We start from the raw sequence: 24,419 nt of genomic DNA, 5'->3' as shown, positions 1-24,419 counted from the left end.
GAAGCATGATGTTAGATTACAACGAGCTAGTTGTGTGGCTTAGCCTTCCAAAATGTTGCTGTTAGTTTTTTAGAATGTAATACATAGAATTGGGAATGTTACATTCAATTTCATTCAGACTGTCTTTCAGGCTCAATCGCTGCCTTTTTCCCCCCGGAGCGAGGGAGGAGGGAGGGTGTTTTACCGTAGTGGCTGAGAGAGAGTAGTGGCACAGTGCTCCAATCAGGTCGCGAGGCACATTTTTTGCAACATCATCCAATCAGGGTCTCGCTCTCATAATGTCTGTCTTGCTCTCGTTCTGCCTCATACCAACATCCATAGATTTTGGAGGTTCCCGAGTGGCCGTTTGCTGGAAAAATCCATAGATAAGCCGCACCGTTATATAAGCCGCAGGGGGCAAAAAAGGCCAAAAAACGGGGAAAAAGCCGCGGCTTATAGTCCGGAATTTACGGTAGGCCAAAAACGGGTCCCAGATAGTTGAGAATTGTTTAAGCGACTTGGTTCTCAGGAACCTGAAGGCGCTTTCACACCGGCCTTGAAAGCCGCAAAATGCACGGAAAATAGGATCCGCGCCTCCGATGTGAAAGTCGTGAACACGGGTTGGTGACTAATTGTTGTACGCCTTTCGTTCAGCCAGCCGACCTAATCTCAGCGCGGGTTACCAGGTAACCCGCCTTCACTTGAAAGCGTAGGAGCAGCAAGCCGGAACAGTGCGAATGGTCAGCTCATTCATAAAAAAATTACAGGGGAAATCACCTCATGCAGCAATAAAGTGCATGAGTGAAAGTAAAAAAATTAGCCTATACAATCATGACTGCAGGGACGGCAGGAGGAATGCTCCGTGCCTGTAAGTAGGTTAGGCTTTATGCTCAAACGATGTTGACATTAGTAGGTAAAATTAACGGATATACTAATACGCTTCAGAGGACTATAGCTGTCTGTGGCGAGTTGGTCTGAGGATATTCCCTCTGGAAACCAGCTCCAGAACTGCAATCTGTCTAGCTAGCCACTTGTGCATTCCCTTACAAAAACTACTAACGTTATAGTAGTCATGTGCATTTATAGCCTATACTATTCCCCCAACGAACGTTATGCAGACTGCAGCTGTTTGATATGCGGGCGTCGTCTTTCAGAACGGAGTACGGATGCTAATTAGGCTACTTAATGGGAATAATTTACACAAAACTGGAACCAAAAGATAAGAATTAGCCTTGTACCTAATAGGCTACATGATGGTGCATCCATAAAGTCGATCATGTTGCATCTGTGGACTGCAGCAGCATTAAATTAGGCTACTCATACAGTAGTTCCAGACCTAATGTCAATTATCTGCATTGTAAACATTACACAAGGTGACACCATATCGATCTGCTTAGTCAGTGAATTTACTTCTATGAAATGTGTTGTATAAATAAAGTTGGCTTTCCTTGAATGCAATTCATGCAACACTTCGCTGCCAGAAAGTCGGCAGATGCAGTCCGCGGCGGAGCCCGTTTTGATATTAAGCTGAGTCCGCCCACCATGCGCCGGTAGCAATTAATGAGTGCACCTATCCTCCCTGCTCAGCGGACTAGCAGAAGGAGGGAGGTCTTGGTTGTTGAATGAATTAGTTCATCATACAGTAGCGTAGGCTACACTAACCTATGAAAATATTAATTTGGGCTAGGAAGAGCTGGGTGGAAATACCTCCGCTCGCCTTTCAATCCGGGAGCGGTGGCTGTCGCCTGAAAGCACACCCCAGGACGGGAATGTGGCGGTGCTGCTTGGCTGTGTGTGAAAGCAATTTCTGTGGCGAGGCTGCCGGATTTGCGGGCCTTCTGAACTGCAATTTTGCGCGATCTGTGTGTGAAAACGGCTTGAGTCTCTCCATTCGTATAACAGAGATCATGTCCGTCAACCACAACTGAAAAGAAGGCGAAGAGGGGGACTTCCATTACTTCAGAATGAGTTTTTTGATGACAGTTGTCCCCTGTGTCATAAGTCACTTTCACACATGTCTGGAATTCAGGAGTTACCTAGAGGGCATCCGTATGGCGGTGTATGTGTGAACAAACTTTGGTGGCTCATGCGCGCTCCCGAGAGCCTCCTCCTAGCCGGAGGTAAGTCTTGGGCTCAGGGTACACACAGGGGCGGATTGTCCCCCCCCCCCAGAGCTCCGTGAAGTAGCCGGCTCAGTGAGTGCATGAGGACAGAGACAGAAAGCCAGCGTGACAGATTATTATTATATAAATAGTCGATGTGAATGAGTGAGCAAAAAAACATGCCGTCTCAGTTTTTCCAATGAAGCGTGAAGCGCCTCAAACTTGCTCCGTGTGTGACAGCCAACATGTTGCTGGATTGAAAGGCTCATGGCTCTGATCCGATTTCCTTTCTGCATAGCTTCGCAAAGCACACACATTTAATGAGCATTTTTGGACGCGAGGGTCGTCCCGCTTCTCAGTATTGGACATCGCTAGGTAGGGTATCTGGATCTGGTTGCGTTCATGCCTTTGATTTAACGTTTACACAGCGTTTGTGAAGATTCAGGCACAACCGCAAATTCCAAGTAGCGTCAAGTCAGGCAGTATAAAACGAAAACTTCCGGGTATAACCTTTGCAATAATGGCAATTAAATAAAGCAAATGCACGTGTAATGTTTTTTTGTGTGTGTTTCGAAAGACACAGAACAGAGATAAACTGCAAGAATATCTGCTCCCTTCGAAAAGTCAATTTTAACCCGTAGTGATCGACCATTCAGATTTTTTGTTACTAAGTAATACAACATTTATTTTATTTTGAAGGTAAAAACGTCTAGCTTCCTGTATTCTGTATAATTCTAGTAGGTTTGATGCATTTTAGGACTGAACATAGCAAAGACCTGTTTTCTTTGTAGTGCTTGTGACTCGAGGAAATCGATGCATCTGGGCGTGAGTTGTAGGGTTGTTTAATTAATTACTAACGTTATGCGCAAACGATTATATGCCGTGAACGTTAGGCAGTTATCGCCCATTATGTATTTTTAGTTTTCACAACTCCCCATTGTGTGGTCATGCCCAAATCCCCCCCCCCCCCCCCCCCCTCTCCTTTACAAACTCTGCGGAGGTGCTACTCGTGAGAATTCAACATGCCTCATGTCTGAAAGGGTACACTTCACGTATCATCCGGGGCAGGCTCAGTGGGGAGCAACCCTCACCTGATCCGGAGTTCATGTGTGAAAATAGCTAGAGACTGTTGCACAGCTGTAGAGAGGCCCAGAGAGGACAGCCTGTCTGTCACACTGATGACATCATCAGTGATGTCATAAATTCACTTGTGCGCGCACACACACACACTTTAAGTCCCAGTGATGATGTCATCAGGGATGTCATAAGTTGTGACATAATCAGTGATGTCATAAAAGCAGATGTGACATCATCAGTGATGTCATAAGAGTCCCACTGATGATGTCATCAGTGGGACTCTGGCTTCAGTCCCCCGTCTTCAGCCATGGACAGCTGTATGTTGCCAGCTCAAGAACAGGTGATTCAGCATCCCTGAGGAGCAGCCAGGGCGAGGCCGTGCAGCGGGCGAGCTGCGTACGTGGGCTGCAGGGCCAGCTCGGCGAGCTGCAGGGCGGGCAAGGCCATGCAGCGGGCGAGCCTAGGAATCTAGCGTGCGAGATGCCTAGTGAAGTCAAAAAAAGGCCCATAAAAGTGCTATTTTTGGGCTTCCAGCTATTTTTTTAAATACAAAAAGCATGCTTTTTTTGTAGGTAAGGCTTCCAATTTTAAGGTTTTACTGGTCATTACAAAACTGACGTCATTTTGATGGCATCATTTCCATGTTTGGCATCAGTTCAATATTTCCATTATATCATTTAATCACAAAAAGGTATAATTTGATGTAAATGAGCTCTATTGACCATACATTCCAATAGAAAGCATAAAAATGGTGGTAATGGTTTGGAATGGAGTTGCTAACAAGGTACACAGAATTGGGTGAAAATGTATACTTCATGGTTCTTTTATAAACAGTCAAACCAGACCGGTTCAATTTGACCCGGAACTATTTTGAATAAAACCCCAAAAATTCAATGAAATTTGTTCAAATTAATTTTATTTGTGAAGGGCATAATATTGAACCACCCATGTGATTTCGGGCAATTCAATGGAAGAAAACCACATTTCTGATGGAAAAACTTTTCATTATTGATTATTGACTTTGAAACTTGCTCGCTAACGACTGCTCTGAGCCAAAGGGTTCTATGAGCTGACTGGACTAGATTATCTCCCATCCTGTTGCCAACTTGTATCTAAGGTTAGTCATATTTACTGCAGCAGTGAACGTTTCCATTGCATGAGAAGCTGATGTAGAGGTGTTACCAGGCTCAAGAGGTGTTACCATGGCAAACAGAGTTGTTTAAAACTTCAGATTTCTATTGCAAAATGCATGAAAATATGAATTATTGGTCTTTTGTTCTTTTTTGCAAGTGACCATGGTATAAGTGGGATAATGTGAGTCGGTTTTAAGGCATGACGAACCACCCCCCCCCCCCTTAAAGAAGAAATGTTGTGAATAAAGAAACTATTCTTTCCATCCCCCTCTCTCTCTTCCTTTTGACCATTTTTTTAAACTTCCCCTCTTGCATTTTCTCTCCTAATCATTTCTGTAATCTTTCTTTTTCTAGTTGCCAATGAGGCTGGTCAGAGCAACCGCCGACCACTGGCTCGCTTTGCACGTGAGTTCATCCAACAGTGAATTTCCTAATGTTTACCAAGGATGCTAAAAAAGAAGGATAAGACATCACTCACGTCACAGTGTTCACATTTTTGCATTGTGGCCAGAGTCTGGGGCCAGTTGAAGTGATTTGGGCAGGCAGGGTAAGTCCCACTATAAACCATCATAATGTATCAGTGTCGTTTCACCTTTGATTGAAAAATGCTTCCACTAGGCATCAAACTGTCGGAATCTAGAGGGGTGTTTAGAGGTTGGGTCCACGCTCATCTCTGGAGCAAGGTGATCGGATATTTTAGTAGGCCTGGCTGGTCCTGTGAGCATAATGTTCACTGTGATGACTGTTTCTATTTTGTGTAAATGTTTGTATTTTTCAGATGTAATTTGATTGCGACTAAAAATTAGATAAGATTTTAGCACAGTATTTTGAAGTACCATTAGTATCACTAATTCAGTATCACTTCCCAACCAGTTCTCACTGCAAGGGCGTAGCAGATTGATGCTTTGTCACGCCCCTTGTGCATTGGTTGAAACTAACACGGTACCCATGAGGGACAAATTAAACTACTTGGGCTTTCAACTTTACTCCAATGTAAACCCATGGTAGACACTTTTAATAAATAACAATAATAACAAGCCCTCCTGTCATGCTCGGGTCAAATCTGGCCAATTTACAACTTTCATCAATCATAAATGTTTTACATTTGATTGCCTCAAGGCCTTATGATATCCTCCACACTAGGTATTTGAACATATAAAATTGCTGATCACCACTTTCATTGAATTTGGTTTAGTCAGGTGTTGGTAACCCTAGATTATGTTCATCCATCAGATGGAAAACATCCCCATACACACCCACACATCCATAACCACAACCAGTGTTCAACCAGGATTAAAGTAGCCATGGGCCCCGGGGCTAGGACTTTTTCAAGGGCCCCCCTTATGACTTTTCAACCCCATACACAAAGTAAAAAAAAAAGTCCACTTCAGAGCAAAGATAATAATCAGGAAGACGATGTCTCGAGAAAAGGTGGTTTGTTGGCTGAGAGGGTTAAAATATGAAATGGAGGGAAGAAAAGGGGAAACTTATTTTTCCACAGCATATGATGTTGTGCATAAAAGAGCGTGAAAACGGGCTGTTCGACGCATTTACGGCTGCATTCCTTCCACGGCAGTTTCCACAACTCTCTAAGGAAACGGTTAGCCTAGGCTACCACAGGATTTATTCATACGCTAATCCGGGTGATTGGTGAAAATATAAACCCTAACGGCATAGCCTAATATGTTCGTTAAATTGCGGTGTTTTGCCTTAATTAATAAATATTAATGCCACCAAATAATACATTCGGTCAGGTTGGGAACTAATAGCCTAGGTATATTTCTCCTTGATTCATAAAAAAACAAAAACAATAAATTTCCCGGGATTCCCGGGAAAGAGGGCTTCATTTCCCATTTCCCGGCATGCCTCATTTTCGCGAAAAATATTAACCCCTACTGCTGATCTGTGTGTGTGTAGGAGCCGGGGCAGCACGGGGGATCCAGCTCGCTCTCACAGAGATACACACACATGAGAGAAACAGACCCGATGCTGGAGAGAACTTACCTTACACATTTAAAAATGTAGATATTCTTCAGTAGAATCGATGTGGAAGACGCAGCTTGTTGCTTGAAACATGACGAGCGATCACTAAACACTGAAACACGTAAGTGAAAGTAAGAACCTCACGCCCCGTGCAGTCTAGAGTGACGTTTGTCACGTGTAGACGCCGGCTGTTGCTGCTGCCCATTCATTTTGTATTGTATCACGTCGCCAGGTATCCCAGCATGCTTAAACGTCGCTGTAGTCTGCACGGGGCGTCAGGCGGAGAAATGCAAAGCAGTTTTCCACTGCCTGGCAGTAGCAGCTCATCAAGTAACGTTAACATAATATTCAGCCCATACTCCCACACAACACACACAGAGTTAACAAAATTATATAACATGGGTTAATGAGCTGATTGTTTTGCCATGGGTGTTCATTCTGAAATTCATTCTGAAATAGCACAGCTGAGCTCTCGGTCAGAAATTCACAGGGGAAGGGGGGGGGGGGGGGGTTGTAGGGCAGATAGTGTGTGTGAGAGAGAGAGTGCTCCTCTTTCAAATGCTTGGAAAAGATGAGGCATTTTTAGCCTTTCAAAATGAATGTTATAATATTGGCAGGCAGGAGCTTTTAATTCCTATATAGTGCTAGTTTAACCCTTGTGTCAATAATAATCTGATAATGTCAAACAGTACGGCTTGAACAGGTCCATGTTTACGTTAGCACACAATGCTAATCCTGAGCTACCGTTAGCCTACAAACAGACATGAGCATCACTCAAACAGTCCAACATATAGCAGAGCACCAAGTGCGCAATCAAATCCACCATAGTTATAAAGTTTACCCATAGACTGTATAATAACAGTTTACCTTGTGGAGGCTTAGCAGCAGCTACGCTCACACCATGGATGTATTAAAAGAACACACAGCCAGGCAGACAAAATAAGATGGTGGTCGGCTGGACTGCACTCGGCTACACTCAGACCCGACTCACATGACACACCCTTGTACTGCAGATTCAACCGGATTACCCAGAATGCTCCAGGAAATTACCCAGGATTCATCTGAAAAATCAACCGGAAACAACTGATTTTGGGCTTCAAACCGTGTCTCAAAAACCAATGGGTGACGTCACACTCACCAGGTTTGCCAACTTTGGGTACCTGAGTGAGCTTTGGATGGCATGGGTCATGCATACGCGCACTTAATCACGTGTACGTGTCTCATTTCATCAGGCTTTAAAAAGTAGGCTATATGCAGCTTCGTGCGCGCACACATACACACACATACACACACATACACACACGCACACACACACACACACACACACACACACACACACATATACACACACACACACACACTCACACATACACAAAGGATGAAGGTTTATAATACATGCAGCAGTATACGGTCAGTAATGTTCCTTGCCCTTATGGAATGAATACCTCCTACCTCCCAGTTTTCTGTTTTGGCATGAGCATATAACTACAGTATTGCCTAACATGTTACAAGGTTTAAAATCTAAGTCAACAAATGGCTTTCAGTTTGCATAGTAGGCTATAATAGCCTATATCAGTGGTTCTCAACCTTTTCACGTCGAGGACCCCTCTAAACTGACACAAAATACCACGGACCCATCTGATAAGATTGTTGATTTTAGATGATTTATTACAGAAAGTGTATGAAACCCATGACCAATAGTCATACATTCTGTAATTGTCTTATAGGCCGCTATATGGAATCATAGCGAAAATAAATGATCCTCGTTTTTGCTGGGAACCCCCTGAAACCCCTTCAAAGACCTGCTGGCCTATATAATCTGTTCCACAACAATGACAGAGATGACAGGCGAATGTACAGCATTATGGTCAAAATTGGTCTTAATTAGCCTACTCTAATTACTCTGATTGGTGCGCGGTATGCTCATCTCCATGTTACCATCACTCACTGCCGAGGGGTTGATTCTCTCTGCCCGAAGCCAAGATGTGGCGGGGCTGTCTCTCTACTCCTCTCCATATGAGCGCACTCATGCATGCAGGCCCCTGTAGTACCTTCACGTACGGTACGCGTACCCCAGTTTGGGAATCACTGCATAGGGAAGCAGGCAGTTAGCTCCTGGCTCATGCTACAATTATCCACTTCCCTGCAGTAAACGCAAGCCAAAACATACCACAATAACGTCCGTTAATTAGTCCACAATGCTTCCCGGCTGTCTCGAGGCTGACCTGGCCGATAAATTGTCCAGGTTGCGTTTTCAAGTGACTTTTATCGGCTGAAGTTACAAAGGAACCAACTATGCTCTCATTGTTTTATAGCCAGGCAGCTGCTGGGCATGTGCGCCAGCTTGAGCACATGCTGCCTGCAGTTACTCTAACAACCACCGGTGTCAGTAAGAGTCAGAAGTTACAGAATGGGCCTTTAAACTGTGTGTGTGTGTAAACTGTACAGGCTCCCGGTCTCAGAGTGCCCTGTGGAACGCGGTGACAGCCGGCGTGGACGTCACTGAGCGGAGAGGGATCCTGATCGACCCACGCAGCGCACAGGAGATCCTGTCCGACCAGCTGCCGCCCCCTGATGCACCCCAAGCCATGGAGAAGACTGCTATCAGGTATAGTCTCTCAAGCCACTTACTCTTCCACAATCTCCCATACTCCAGAGACAGTCTGTACTTCAGCCCGTTAAAGTCTGGCCAGAGGAAGTTGTCATCTTCCAAAGAAAAAACGCTTCAGACTGGACGAATTCAACCAATCATCACACATGTAAACAATAATCAGTCCAATGTGAATTACATCAGCACACACACACACACACACACACACACACACACACACACACACACACACACACACACACTCTCTTTGGGAAAATGAAATCAGTCCCTGCCGAAGCCAGTGCTTAAGGCCAATGTGCAGTTTCACATTGATTGGACGGACAGACGGACGGACGGACGGATGACAGACCCGGGGACGTGGACGCAGGATTCACAATAAAATAGGAAACACTGAGACAAATGACATTAGACATACAGTGTCTTTATTAAAGGTTTCAGGGGAAAGGGGGAGGGGTCAAAGGTTAACTGAAGATTCCTCCTGTCCGGGGTCTCTGGCTGTTATAATTTCCTCAATAAAGGGCGCTCTCACTGTCCTGTGGGCAGAGAGAACGCTGAGCCTTTCTGATCACCTTTATGGGACCCAGTTTGCAGTGATAATGCAGACTCACTTGAAACGATGATTTTCTTAGCAGCCTCTTGGTGGAAGTCAGAGAGAGGTGCTCTGGTCCAAACTGACTCACCAAGCTGCTTGGAAACTGGGTGAGTAAATGCCTTTCTGATTACCTGATCAGCCGCAGATGTTCGCAGACTCCCTCTGCTGCTCCCCTGATTACCCAATAGGCTGCAGGTGTGACCCCAAGGCCAAACTGCACCAAGGGATCTGAGCGTGCTATATTAGGATGGTGACGGCATGTCCCGCCCGCAATATTTTTTCCCGAGTGTGCTCGCATACGCAGCTCTGCTGCTGCGTGGCCTCACCTGCCCTATTGGCATGGACAGTGCACAATTGCCCAACTTCAACTTTTTTTCAACAATCTTCTTTTAAACATCTTTATCCACTCTTTTAATCATTTTTCTTAACACATCTTTATTATAACCAGCAGGATACCCGCCCCGTGCAGTGTATGGGAGTATTTTTGTGGGAGTGGGATGGGACAGGAGTGAAAAACCACTCCCGTGTCACCCTCTAATTGTCTAATGTCTCCCCCACACCTAAAGATTTTCAATTTTTTTTACATTTCAATCTTGGAACGCACACAGGTGCTGGGTTCGACCTGGGTACTACCATTCAGACGCAACCCCACACACTTGACGATTATGCCGAAGATTGTCACCTTGGAGGACTTGGGATCTTGCAGAAACGGCAAGAAACAGATTAAACGTGACTTCAGAGCAAAACAACTACCGTAACCTTTGAGTAAAAGACAACGAGTAACCTAACCGAGCAACCCTTTGATCTGAGAGCCCAGAGATCCGTTCAATCATGCAGGCGCGCCCCTCCTACTTTCCTCTCCTCTGCCCGTCTCCAAACTTCCTTGAACCTGCAGCAAGACACGTTTCATCACATGAGATTCTCCTCGCTCATCAACAGCAGCTTAACTGTCAGTAGGCAACAATAGCCGTAGTAGGGGGGGCACGGTGGTGCAGTGGTAAGCGCTGTCGCCTCATAGCTAGAAGGTCCTGGGTTCGATTCTCACCTGGGACGCTGTGAGTGCTGAAGGAGTGCGTGCCCGTCCGCATGTCCTCGAGTGCCCACCGCCCGGGTGTGGTCGTCAAAAGGGCCTTTCTGTGTGGAGTTTGCACATTCTCCTCATTCATATAGGAACCCCACACCAAAACATGCAATATCCTGGTCGCTGAAGTGATGCCTCCTCTGGTCGTTAGGGGCGCCTGTTCGGAGGGAGGGGAACTCGTTGGAATAGCATGATCCTCCCACGTGCTATGTCCTACCGGTGAAGCTTCCCCTGTCAGGTGAAAAGAAGTGGCTGGCTACTGCCCATGTCTCGGAGGAACCATGGAGCCAGTTTCGGCTCTCCCCAGATTGGCAGAGGGTGGAGCAGCAACCAGGATAAATAAATTAAAATTAGCACTAATGGGGGATAAGAAATCTGGGGGGGGGGACAAACAATAGCGGACAAACAATGAGTAGCTTTAGACTGGAAGGGTGATGTTCGACTTCTATGATGCAATTTGTTGTTAACTGTATTTGTAGGATAAATGGAGCGGTATACGCATTGCAGTAGGCTATCAATGCGTTATGCGCACGATGTCTTTGATGTCGTTCTGCGACATTTTTTGGCCCACGACTCCTTACATTTTTCTGTATGCGCCCCACAACCAAAAAAGTTTGGCCACCCCTGGACTAGATTCTTTAGTATGAAAAGTTAATTGCATTAATTGAAGCTCAACCCGTGTCTACAAAACGTTTCTTCTTGGTCAATATTATGAGTTTTGGCACACTGAATGACAGAACAACCAACATGATAGAGGAGGGGCTCTCTGCTCAATCGCCTGTCGAGTTGTAAATATCAAACATGTTTGATATGCCCGATTCACAATCGGGAAGAGCCCGACAAGTCAACAGCAGTCTTTGAACCCCACACACACTGACACTACAGGATAGTTTACGCAGATTATCGGCCATGACGAGGCTCAAATCGCGAGCACCCCCGAGATAGTCGGGAGGGGGGAATCTTGGCCACAATCGGGCAAATTCTCGTCAGGTCTGGGGGAGGCATGATGGGCACCTCCCTGTACAGTAGTTGCCTGAATAACCTAAGAATCTACTTCAGTAGCTTCCAGCCCAATCCTTTGTAGGTTGCTGTAGATTGGTTTGTAGTTGTAGTGGAGTGGGCAGCCTTCCTCGTGCCTGGGACAAGATGATCTTACGTTCGTATAACAACGGTCATTTTAACCACCTTGAAAACCAATCAATGTTGTTGTTTTCCCTGTGGGGCTGAGTAGTCTATAACAGCAAGCTGAGCATGTAGCTATAGCAGGGGTGGGCAATTATTTTTCATGGGGGGCCACATGAGAAACCCAGATTGTTGCCGGGGGCCGAACAAATATTGTCATGCCGTAACCCATGGATGGGTAACTTTGATGATAGAGAGGGCCACAAAAAATGTCCTCGCTACCAGGTTTTGCTGAGGGCCGAACGGCACCAGCGTGAAAAATTTGGTGCATTTGAAGCCACGTTTAGAGGAATAACTCATTTTAAATTAACAGTTGTGATGTCATTATTCAGTCTTAACCACCAATATTTCATCCTTTTCTCACTCACTCCTATGTCACCACCTGCTCTCAGGGCTTGAAATTAACTTTTTTGACCACCTGCCAATATGGCTGCTAGATTTTAAAGTTACCAGCCAATTAGAATTTCCACTAGCCAAAATGTTTTTCTTGAAATAAATCAGAATATGAGTGGGTTAATTTAAGCATAAGTATCAGTAAGTGGCCCGGGATGATCAAAGCCTGTGTTGAGGGTCACACGAACAAAAATGCAGTCTTGAAGCTAAATAAATCCAAAACCAATGAGTTAATTATTTAAATTTATAATTCAATGTAGCCTTTTAGTCATAAAGATTATTGAAAGATATTCCATATTCCAGACTGAAATGCTATAACAGAAGTGGAGTATTGGCCAGAATGACATGAACATTTGGACACTTATTCAGCGGGTATCTTGCATGTTGCGTTCAGGTGCACTGTGTAATTTTTTTTATTTTTTATTTTTTTCAATTCCATCGCGGGCCACACAGGTGGTGCCCGCGCGCCAGTTTGCCCATGTATGAGCTATAGTGACATCTGAAAGATTCTTCTTTGGATTCCAGGCTTTGAGATGTAAGTCTAATTGAAGGTAATTCAAATCTAGACGCTAATCTATGTAATAAAGTAAGTAAGTAAGTAAGTAAGTTATCCTTTATTTATCCCCATGGGGAAATTCATCCTCTGCATTTGACCCATCCTCTACTAGGAACCTTCCTAGAACTAGGAGCAGTGGGCAGCCACTGTGCAGCGCCCGGGGACCAACTCCAGTTCTTTTGCCAGTGCCTTGGTCAGGGGCATTGACAGGAGCATTAACCCTAACATACATGTCTTTCTTGATGGTGGGAGGAAACCGGAGCGCCCGGAGTAAACCCACACGGACACGGGGAGAACATGCAAACTCCACACAGAAAGGACCTGGGACGGACCGGGGTTCGAACCCGGGACCTTCTTGCTGTGAGGCAACAGTGTTAACCACTGAGCCACCGTGCCGTCCCGTACCTTGCATGAAGTTGATGTGTGCGTCTCTGTGTATCTTTAATGTACGCCCACACCCCAGATTTTGCACGCACGCGCGCGCACACACACACACACACACACACACACACACACACACACACACATACACACATGCACACACACACACACACACACACACACACACACACACACACACACACATAAGGTGTTGTGATATGATCCGGGGAATGTCATGGGCAGGTTATCAAGTCCTTGAACCACCTGGAAACCACCTCACGCCCACACCCCAGGTCGGATTGGCCTGAAGATTTGCATGGCAGTGGGTTATACACCGGGGAAGGTCATGGGCAGATTATCAAGTCCTGGAAACCACCTGGACACCACCATAATTTCCGGCCAAGCAAAAGGCGCAGTTGTGTTGCTTTGTGCCTATTCAACGCATGCAGCGCCGGGTACATTGTGAGTGTAAACTAATGGCCTTAGTTTGAGTTCCAGGGTTCTCGGCTGAGTCACTCAGCTGGTAAATCTCACTTTTGAGGGACGTTGCATGAAGTGCTAATTAACCACTGCTAAGTGACACCATTGTCCTGTCCTCCCCTGCATTGTCCCGGTTCTCAATGTCTGACAAATGAAGCGCATCCTGGAGAGTCTCTGCTTCCACCTGGCCAGCAACTTTCCCACACACACACACACACACACACACACACACACACACACACACACTAATCTGCATAGCGGGGTCCGGACTTTTCAATGCAGAGGGGAAACATTAATGGCGATGATGTTGCTCTCCATTAGTCATTTGAGCCCAGCTGACCCCACCAAGCTGCTCCAGCTTGTGAGGCTTGGAGAGCTATCCAGGATTACATTGTCAATAATAGATGAGAGGAGTGGTCTGTAATGAGTTTGCCTACCACGTATGTCCTTTTACTTTCCTCCTCTGCTCAGCCTTGCATGAACAAGCCTTCACAATACGCACCAAGGGATTTCATCCGCCATTCATTTTTCCATCTACATTTCGTAAACATTTCGCTTATAAAATAGTTTTTCTTGGTCAAACCAAGCGATTCAGCTGTATGTCAATCAGGAGAGAACAGGGAATATTTCAGATTTTGATTTTTGTTTTCTTTTTTCACCCAGCTCCAGGATGAAGTGGGGATGAGGGGGCAGTTAAAAATTGTGAGGGGAAATCATTGTTATCAGTAGGTTACCAGCACTGTGTGCCTAGTATTTTTAGAAGAAGAAGAAGGTCAACCCCCCCCCCCCCCCCCCCCCCAAAAAAAAATAAAAATAAAATACGGCATTAAGACACCAAGACCTTGAGGAACAGTGGGGAGCACTTCTGTTCAGAAACCTCCTTATTGTCAACTAGATTATCAGGCCACTATGCAGCCTTTAAATCTATTTTGGTGGGACTCCAGCCCGGAGTTGTGTTGTGTCACAGGTCTGTGGTCTCTGGGAATTTGGAGATAGACGATGAAACAAGACCCTCACAACTTCTGCTAGTACTACCATGGAGACTCCAGAGGATTATGCATATGAACACCTCTCCTGTCAGAAATAAAATATGAATAAATAATTTAATAATACCCTATGGACATTTCGAGGAAGACACTGCAATCAGTCTGATCAGTTGAAGAAGGCTGACACTGATGACCACGACTTGTTTTCATTTACTATATTGTCCTAGCTGCTGATTATTGCAATCATGCAAAAATCTCCAAAAGTTGATCCATGCAAACGCTATAATAAACATGTGTTTTCTATAGCGCTTTTCAAGGACTCAAAGACGCTGTACAAAAAGAAACACTAAAGGGGCGGGGACGACGTAAGTGCAACAGACAATGGACAAACACGACACAGGCACACAGGGAAAGGCAGGGGGAGCTAGGAGAAGGCAGAGGAGAAGAGATGGGTTTTAAGACGGGATTGGAAGACAGTGAGGGAGTCTGATTCTATAATGTCCAGGGGGAGAGAGTTCCAGAGCTTGGGAGCTGCCCTGGAGAAGGCTCTGTCGCCGAAACTGCGGAAGTTGGATTTGGGGGTGGAGAGAAGGCCGGCAGAGGTGGATCGGAGGGAACAGGAGGGTTGGTAGGGGGAGAGGAGGTTGGTGAGATATGGGGGGGCCAGTTGGTGAAGAGCTTTGTATGTGATGACGAGGATTTTGTAGGTGATCCGGGAGGAGATGGGAAGCCAGTGGAGTTGTTGAAGGACTGGGGTGATGTGGTGCCAGGATTTGGTGTGGGTGAGGAGACGGGTGGCTGCGTTTTGGACCAGTTGGAGTCTATTGATGAGGGTGGTGTTGGTGCCATAGAGGAGTGAGTTGCAGTAGTCCAGACGGGAGGAGATGAAGGCGTTAATGAGTGTTTCAGCAGCAGGGTGTGAGCTGGAGGACCGGATCTTAGCAGTATTGCGGAGATGGTAGAACGAGGTTTTGACAATATGGCGGATGTGGGGCTCAAGGGAGAGGGTGGGGTCAAAGATTACACGAAGTTTGCGTGCCTGAGGAGATGGGGAAAAGGTGGTGCAGTCGATGGGGAGTGAGGGGTTGTTGAGTTTGCTGAGGGTGGATTTGGAGCCGATGAGGAGGAGTTCAGTTTTATTGCTGTTTAGTTGAAGGAAGTTGTGTTGCATCCAGACTTTTATTGCAGACAGGCAGGAGTTGATATGGGAGAGGGGTGGTTTCTGAGGGGATTTAGTGCTGAAGTAGATCTGGGTGTCGCCGGCGTAGCAGTGGAAGTTGAGGTTGAAGTGGCGGAGGATCTTACCAAGGGGGAGGATGTAGATGAGGAAGAGGAGTGGGCCGAGAACAGAGCCTTGGGGGACACCGTGTGAGACTGTGGAGGGGGTGGAGGAGTGGTTGTGGAGGGAGATGAAGTGGGAGCGGTTGGAGAGGTAGGAGTGGAGCCACCTGAGTGCGGTGCCTTCGATACCGAGAGCCTCAAGTCTGGACAGCAGGATGGCGTGGCTCACGGTATCGAAGGCTGCACTCAGGTCGAGGAGGACGAGGAAGGTGAGGGATCCAGTGTCGGCAGAGGTGAGGAGGTCGTTGAGGACTTTGAGGAGTGCAGTTTCTGTGGAATGGAGTGGGCGGAAACCGGATTGGAGGGGTTCGAAGAGGTTATTGGAGTGCAGGTTAGTTTGGAGTTGTGTGGCGACAAGGCGTTCCAGGGTTTTGGAGAGGAAGGGGAGGTTGGAGAAATGCTAGTTTCACGAGTCACCAAAACAGGATCTGAAGAATCAAGATGTTATGTTGTAACTGATACAAATTCTCATTCTCAGGCCATATACGCACGCACAGCGCAGCTGGCTACGGGAGCTGGTTTATCCAAAAATGCACACTGTTTCCTGCAGTTGTGCCAGACCGAGGTCGGATGATGTTCTCACCACAAACAAACCGCTCCAGAGTTTGTTTGGAAGAGGCCCGAGACCACCCTTTCTTGGTGATCTCCTTGTTTTGGGAGAAGCTTGAAGCTTGAAATTATTGATCACTTGAAGCTCGTTCTACTGCTCTGTTCTCTCTCCCCTCTTGGGGTGATCTCTCATACATGTGGTTTTTCTGTGTATATTTTTTAAAAACTTTTTGCTATTCATTTTAAGTATTAGACTAATAGACTAGGTCCCCATTGCTGTTAATACAGTATGCCTTTTGTGGTTAATGAAGTCTCCTCTAGGGATGTATTTGCATTTGCATGCATTTGCATCTATAGTTGTATTTGTTTTGGGCCTTTACTGAACTTTACTGAACTATGTACTATTAAGCAGAGCCCACAAACTACTCCTTATTTGGTGGCATATATAATTATAATTATATGTGTCCTTGTCTACACTGTATATATATATATACTGTTAGAATCTGTACATGTGTGTTTTGAATAACCTATGCTGCCTATGTGTATACACCTTTATTTTAACTTTACTAATTACTAATTGCTGAACACCTGTTGATCTGTGTTGTATATTGATACGGGTATTTAAGACGGCTTCTCTCTGCCACTCCACAAAGCGTCTTGAGGAAGGGCCAGTGTGGCCCGAAACGTCACGCTGTGTGCATAATTGAATAAAGAAACCTAACGGGAGCTCCTCTGGTGTGCGGACCTTTATTTTTTCACTGTGAGTATCCTCTTTGATCCAGCACCCAGGCCCAGTGTGGCCAACCTTGGATGTGCGTGTCCCTGTCTACTTTTTGCACTGTTGTATTTTTGGACACAGCACTCCACGTGTGACTCCCAGCCGGAGGACCTTACTTCCTCATCTATCGGAGCCGCTATGTCCATAATGGCCTCAGCAAAGACTTTTGAATTCACAGAAGAGGATTATAATCGCATCATGGTACCAGATTCATTGTTTAATGAAACCACTGCGGACATTTCCAGTGGAGAATCGACCTCGGCTTTGAAAAAACTTCAAGAGAAGGAAACACGTCTCTTTCTCCATGCGGTCACATTGAGTGACTACCTGAGGCAGAAGACGATTCCTAGGGGTCTAAGAATCAACAAAATCCCCATGCTGAGCAAAGATGATGTGACCTTCTGCGATCGCTGGTGCGAGATCCTCAATAAATGCTCCTTTGATCTGATGATCCATACGATCCAGGATGTCTCTACAAAACTCGCCAAGGTGAAAGAAGACATCCTAACACAGAAGCGGCTCCTTGCGGATAACCTCCGCGATAAGAATACACTTCCACGTATTTTAACTGAATGTGAAAAACACCAGAAAGAACTTGAGAACGAGATCACAGCCTACAAAAAGAAGAAATTCGAACGGGATCTGGAGGACTACCGGAGGGGCGCTGTCTACAGATGGCGTTTGCCACCAGGTGACCAGACGAGCACCACCGGGGCTACAGGAGTAACACGGTCACGTGATCAACGGGAGAGGCGCACATACAGAAACAAACGGGACAACACCTACAGACGCCATTCTCCAGCAAACTACAATGTTTCCATGTGGGACTCCGACTCGACGAGTTTCTCTGACGGCTCCCTTTTTTTAGAGGAGCACCCCCGTCCACCAAGAGGAAATGCAGGCGGGGCAAGATTCACAAGAGAACCATACTTCATCCGGAACAGGAAGACCTAAACGTCTTCAACCTGTCGAGTAAGCCAATTTCAGACATTTGCCTCTCAGCCCTCAGTAAAGGCCTATCTTTTGTGCCAACTACATATTGCGATGAATTCAAAACAGTCATTGACTTACAGAAATTTTTCCGCAGTTTAAGGCTAAAAGAATTTTTTACAGGCCAGAGGGCACCATCTAACTTTCCCTCTAATCCCCCGACCCCACAGGAGGCTCTCCCCACGACTAATGGAGACACTGGGACTGTATCTACACACGAACCTGTGACCAACTCTGCTACATCGACCACCACTACAAAAGCTACTTTTTTCAGAGGTAAATCTACCTTCATACCCCCCAAATACAGAAACTCCTCACTCGACACCTATTGTAGGTTGATTGAAAGGGACTTCTCTATCATCTGTAATAAAAAGAGGGAATATAAAGTGACAAACAACCTATCTAAGGAACAACGTGATGCACTTAAAACCCTGAGTGGAGACAATACCTTGATTGTCCAGAATGCAGATAAGGGGGGCGCCATTGTCATACTGAACAGACACTCCTATGAACAGGAGGTAAGAAGACAACTATCCAACACTACTTTCTACAGGAAATTGGACGGTAACCCCACCAATGACATGAAAAAACGGATTCATAATAAACTGGACATTTTATTAGAACAGGGTGTCATTACAAAACCGGAACATTCTTTCATGACTGTTAATTTCCCCATCACCCCAGTTTTTTATACTTTACCCAAAATTCACAAGTCATTCACAGACACACCTCTAGGTCGCCCCATTATTGCAGCTATTGGTTCACTGACTGAAAAAATCTCAGCTTTTGTTGATCACTTTTTACAACCTCTAGTGACTACCCTACCCTCGTACACTAAGGACTCCATGGATTTCATAAAACTCATTAAATCTATTAACCATATAGAAGATTCACAACTTTTGGTCACAATGGATATTGAGTCATTGTATACTAATGTGCCTTTTGATGGGGGCCTCCGAGCCGCTGAACATTTTCTGGACACAAGAAATGAACTTAACCCCGATACTGCATCTCTGCTGGATCTTATAAAAGAAATTCTTACCTCTAATTTCTTCCTTTGTGGGAATGATTTCTTCCTCCAGGTGTCAGGAGTGGCCATGGGCTCCAAAATGTCACCCAGCTTCGCCTCCCTATATGTGGGCCTCTTCGAAAAAGAACTGTTCAACCAACAAGATCTTCCCTACCTCCTCAACATCTCACATTGGAAAAGGTATCTTGACGACGTGTTCTTCATATGGACAGGACCTGTGTCTGCACTGCAGGAGTTCCACCGGTTCATTAATTCTAGAAATAAACATTTACAGTTCACAATGTCCTTTGATTTAACTAAGATGAATTTCCTGGATATGTGGGTTATAAAAGAAAACAACTGTCTTAAAACTGACCTATACCGTAAACCTACTGATAGAAACTCTCTCCTCCATGGTTCTTCATATCATCCCACACCACTCAAAAAAAGTTTGCCCATTTCTCAATGTAACCGGATCAGAAGAATTTGCAGTTCAGATGAAGACTTTCAAACTCAAATCAAGGATCTTGAGACCAGATTCAGAAAAAGGGACTATCAAGAGAGCTGGATCAAAAATGCAACTACACGTTTTTCCAATGTGTCCCAGACTCAGTGCCTGGAGTCCACGAGACCAAAATCTAAAGAAAACAGAGTGGTCTGTGCCGTCCAATTTTCTCCTGTCTCCAGAGAGATTGAGAAAGCTATAAAAAAACATTGGCACATCATTGACAGTGATCCGGCACTGAAGGCGTGTTTCCCTAAACAGCCTTTGGTGGTCTATAAAAGGCCTCCTAACCTACGGAATATGCTGGTGAGGGCAGACCTCCCACCTATTCCACCTGTTCATTTCCTTAGCTCGATCCCCTCTGGTAATTATCCTTGTGGCCGGTGTCAACAGTGTAATTTCACCTACAAAACCAATTGTTTTTACCATCCCCACAGTGGCAAAAAATATAAAATCAAAAGTGTTATCTCATGTTCCACTGTCAATGTTATTTATATGCTGCATTGTCCATGTGGGCTGTCATATATAGGTAAGTCACTGAGACCTCTTAAAACTCGTATCTCTGAACACCGCAGCACTATTAGAAATAATGTTATATCTAGCCCGGTGGCTGTTCACTTTACCTGTGCTAAACATTCTGTATCCACTCTTAAATACATTGGGATTGAGGCTCTTAAACTGCCACGCCGAGGGGGTGATATTAACAATTTGCTACTCCAAAGAGAATTATTCTGGATTTATACATTGGGCACTATGGCCCCAAAAGGCCTCAATGAGGAATTCGATATGAGACCTTTTCTATAGAGAATGTTGTTAATCCTATACTCCAACCTGTCACTAGGAGGTCCCTTCTGTGAAGCTCGTTCTACTGCTCTGTTCTCTCTCCCCTCTTGGGGTGATCTCTCATACATGTGGTTTTTCTGTGTATATTTTTTAAAAACTTTTTGCTATTCATTTTAAGTATTAGACTAATAGACTAGGTCCCCATTGCTGTTAATACAGTATGCCTTTTGTGGTTAATGAAGTCTCCTCTAGGGATGTATTTGCATTTGCATGCATTTGCATCTATAGTTGTATTTGTTTTGGGCCTTTACTGAACTTTACTGAACTATGTACTATTAAGCAGAGCCCACAAACTACTCCTTATTTGGTGGCATATATAATTATAATTATATGTGTCCTTGTCTACACTGTATATATATATATACTGTTAGAATCTGTACATGTGTGTTTTGAATAACCTATGCTGCCTATGTGTATACACCTTTATTTTAACTTTACTAATTACTAATTGCTGAACACCTGTTGATCTGTGTTGTATATTGATACGGGTATTTAAGACGGCTTCTCTCTGCCACTCCACAAAGCGTCTTGAGGAAGGGCCAGTGTGGCCCGAAACGTCACGCTGTGTGCATAATTGAATAAAGAAACCTAACGGGAGCTCCTCTGGTGTGCGGACCTTTATTTTTTCACATTGGGTGATGTGAGGTAGTGAAGCAAAAGTGGCAAGGAAGGTGGCAGGCAGGCAGACGCAGAAGACATGGTTTGCAGTTCTCAGAGGTGCATTTATTTATAGTGCTCCCATAACAAAAATACTTGCAAGTTAAACAAAACAAACAAACAGAACAAAGGAAATAATGCAAAGTTACTCCATAATGAAACTTAAATAATGGCTCGTGTTTGGGCAGCACGGCCTGACCTCTCTCCTGAGGAGACGAAACCCAAATGAATTTATAGCATGACCAATTGACTCCTGGCTCTCTTCAGCCTACACCATTCCACTGGAGGTGATCTTTCTCTTTTCCCTTACACAAGGATTTGAAATAGCATGTTCAAAGTTAAACGACAGATTATTCACACAACTATATAACTAGTAACAGAATGTTTTGTAATCTCTTCATTACTTTAGAGTATCATAACTCCACAAAATTAACACTCAACAATCAGACAACCCCTCTGCTTGGTTTGCCCCAATGAAGTCAGGATGACATCACCGACTGTATAAATGCAGCAGAAGTGCTGGGCGGAGCCCTTTCCCTCCCAACCAAGCCAACATGGTGTATCTGTGTGGACGAGAACAAACAATTGGTGAGCAGCATGGCAGAACAAAGAAACACTGGTTTATATCCTGCAAATCAATAAAGGTGAATGACATGAACATGGCTCTGTGTGTGCTTTAACTTATCATTGTACTTTGATGTGACTGTAACATAATGCGAACACAAACAAAACTAGTATAGTAAATGTTGCAACTGTTACAAAGAAAAGATAAATTATAGCCAACTGAACAATGTATGTATGTATGTATGATATGAACATTAAGGGGATAATGTGAATATGTATGAGACAATAGTGGTGAGGAAACTGAGAGGTCTCACCCACTTTGTCACACTCCCCCCCCCTTAAGACAGTCACTCTTCAAAGGATCGGGACAGGAAGTCAGCCACCACGTTCTTATTTCCTGGCAGATACTGGATGCTGAAACGATAAGGCTGGAGTGACAGATACCACCGAGTAATTCTTGCATTGGAATCTTTCATCCTGTTCATCCACTGCAATGCACGATGGTCAGTCTCCAACAGAAATTCATCTCCCATCAAGTAATATTTCAAAGTGTCCAGGGCCCATTTCACCGCCAAGGCCTCCTTCTCAATGGTTGAATACCTTGTTTCTCTTGGAAAGAGCTTGCGGCTTATATACTGCACCGGCCTCTGTTCCTCTCCTGTGCCTTGCAGCAACACAGCTCCAAGTCCTACTCCCGAAGCATCCGTTTGCACAGTAAATCGACGGGTGAAATCCGGACACTGCAAGACAGGTTTATTACACATACAGTTTTTCAAGTCCTCAAAAGCAGCATTACAAGATGGACTCCATTTGACCTTGTTAGGGCTGGATTTACGGGTGAGGTCACTAAGAACAGCTGACCTCGCAGAGAAATTTGGGATAAAGCGTCGATACCAACCAGCCAAACCCAGGAATGATCTTACTTTCCTCTTGGTGGTTGGAGGAGGATAGGCTGCAAGAGCTTCCACTTTACTCACTTGAGGACGGATGACCCCACCACCGATGATGTATCCAAGGTATTCCACCTCTTCCTTAGCAATGTGGCATTTGCGTGCATTGATGATTAGCCCAGCTCTACGAATCCGCTGAAGGACATCAGAGAGGTGTTGCATGTGATCCTCCCATGTCTCACTGAACACCACGATGTCATCAATGTATGCCACGGCATAGCCATCCGCTCCTCTCAGGACCTCGTCCACCAGCCTCTGGAATGTAGCTGGAGCTCCGTGCAGTCCGAAAGGCATTGTCCTGAAACGATAAAGTCCACTAGGGACCCTAAAGGTTGTTAAGTCTTTAGAGGACTCAGTCAATGGCACCTGCCAATATCCTTTACACAAGTCCAGTGTAGACAGATATTTTGCATTTCCCAAGCGCTCAATCAATTCCTCTACTCTTGGCATTGGATAAGCATCAAAAGCAGAAACCGCATTCAGTTTAGAGAAATTTATACAAAATCTCTGTTTAGTGTCATTTTTCTTGGGCACCAGCACCACTGGACTACACCACTCACCTCTAGATGGCTCAATCACCCCCATGGCAAGCATATCCTGCACCTCCTGTTTCAGTGCCGGAATCAGCTTAGCTGGAACTCTGGAGGAGGTGTCCCTAAAGGGTTTTTGATTGGGACAACGGAGCCGAATGTCATGTTGGATGAGGTCTGTGTAGCCAGGCTTGGTGCTGAAGAGCTCACCCGGCATGATGGACTCCAGCTCCTCCTGCTGCTCTGCTCCAAGATGACTGAGATCTGGGAAGGACGGCTCTTCAAATGCAGAGGGGAAGAACTGCTCCTGTGGCTCCTCCTCTTCTACGACAGTGCGAGCCCATAACTGTAGTGATGATGAAGCAGATCTGTCAAACCATTGCTTTAACAAATTAACATGAAATACCTGATGCTTCTTGCGGCGCTCTGGCATGGACAGTTCGTAGGTGACAGGACCCACTTTCCTGTTGATCACATAGGGCCCCTGCCACTTGGCCAAGAGACCACTCTCTGAGGTTGGAAGAAGCAACAGAACTTTCTGGCCCTCTGTGAAGAACCTCCGGCGAGCCACTTTGTCATAGCTCTGTTTTTGACGCTGCTGAGCACTGACCAGATTAGTGTTTGCCAGCTCCTGGAACTGTTCAAGCTTGTCTCTCATCTTCAATACATAAGAGAGGGTACTGCATTGCTTTCCTGGTGTAGGCCCCTCCCAGGCCTCCTTCAGCACATCCAGCGGACCCCGCACAGTATGACCATACAGGAGCTGAAATGGAGAGAAACCTGTCGATGCTTGAGGCACCTCTCTGTAGGCAAAAAGTAGAAATGGGAGCCATTGGTCCCAGTCAGCCCCAGAGTCTCCCACAAACTTCCTCAGCATGGATTTTAGAGTTTTGTTGAAACGCTCAACAAGGCCGTCTGTCTGTGGGTGGTAGGGACTGGTTTTGATTCCTCGAATTCCCAACAGTTTGTAGACTTCCTTGAGGAAGTTTGAGGTGAAGTTGGACCCTTGGTCTGTTATAATTTCTTTGGGGACCCCAACTCTTGAAAACAACTGCACTAGACAGTTTGCTATCTGGCGGGCTTTGACCTTTCTTAAGGGAAATGCCTCCGGATACCTTGTCGCATAGTCACACACTACTAAAATATACCTGTGACCTCCACTGCTCT

The 24,419-nt window shown here is 45.4% G+C and overlaps 1 protein-coding gene across 1 annotated transcript in view; it reads left to right on the top strand.

Moving 5' to 3' along the window:
• Positions 1-24,419, top strand: part of LOC310799437 (dual specificity calcium/calmodulin-dependent 3',5'-cyclic nucleotide phosphodiesterase 1A-like) — a gene marked incomplete at both ends in the record, with an annotated part of 131,599 nt that overhangs the window by 7,606 nt on the left and 99,574 nt on the right. The window contains 2 exons of the mRNA XM_083662019.1: positions 4,646-4,696; positions 8,723-8,882. Of these exons, the coding sequence (XP_083518145.1) occupies positions 4,646-4,696; positions 8,723-8,882 (211 nt within the window). The remainder of the gene's footprint in view (positions 1-4,645; positions 4,697-8,722; positions 8,883-24,419) is intronic.

Source organism: Poromitra crassiceps (assembly GCF_964638095.1).
Source record: "Poromitra crassiceps genome assembly, chromosome: 2".
Lineage (NCBI taxonomy): Eukaryota > Metazoa > Chordata > Actinopteri > Beryciformes > Melamphaidae > Poromitra > Poromitra crassiceps.
The sequence above is the reverse complement of the archived record's forward strand: the minus strand, read 5'-3'. Positions and strand labels throughout refer to the sequence as shown.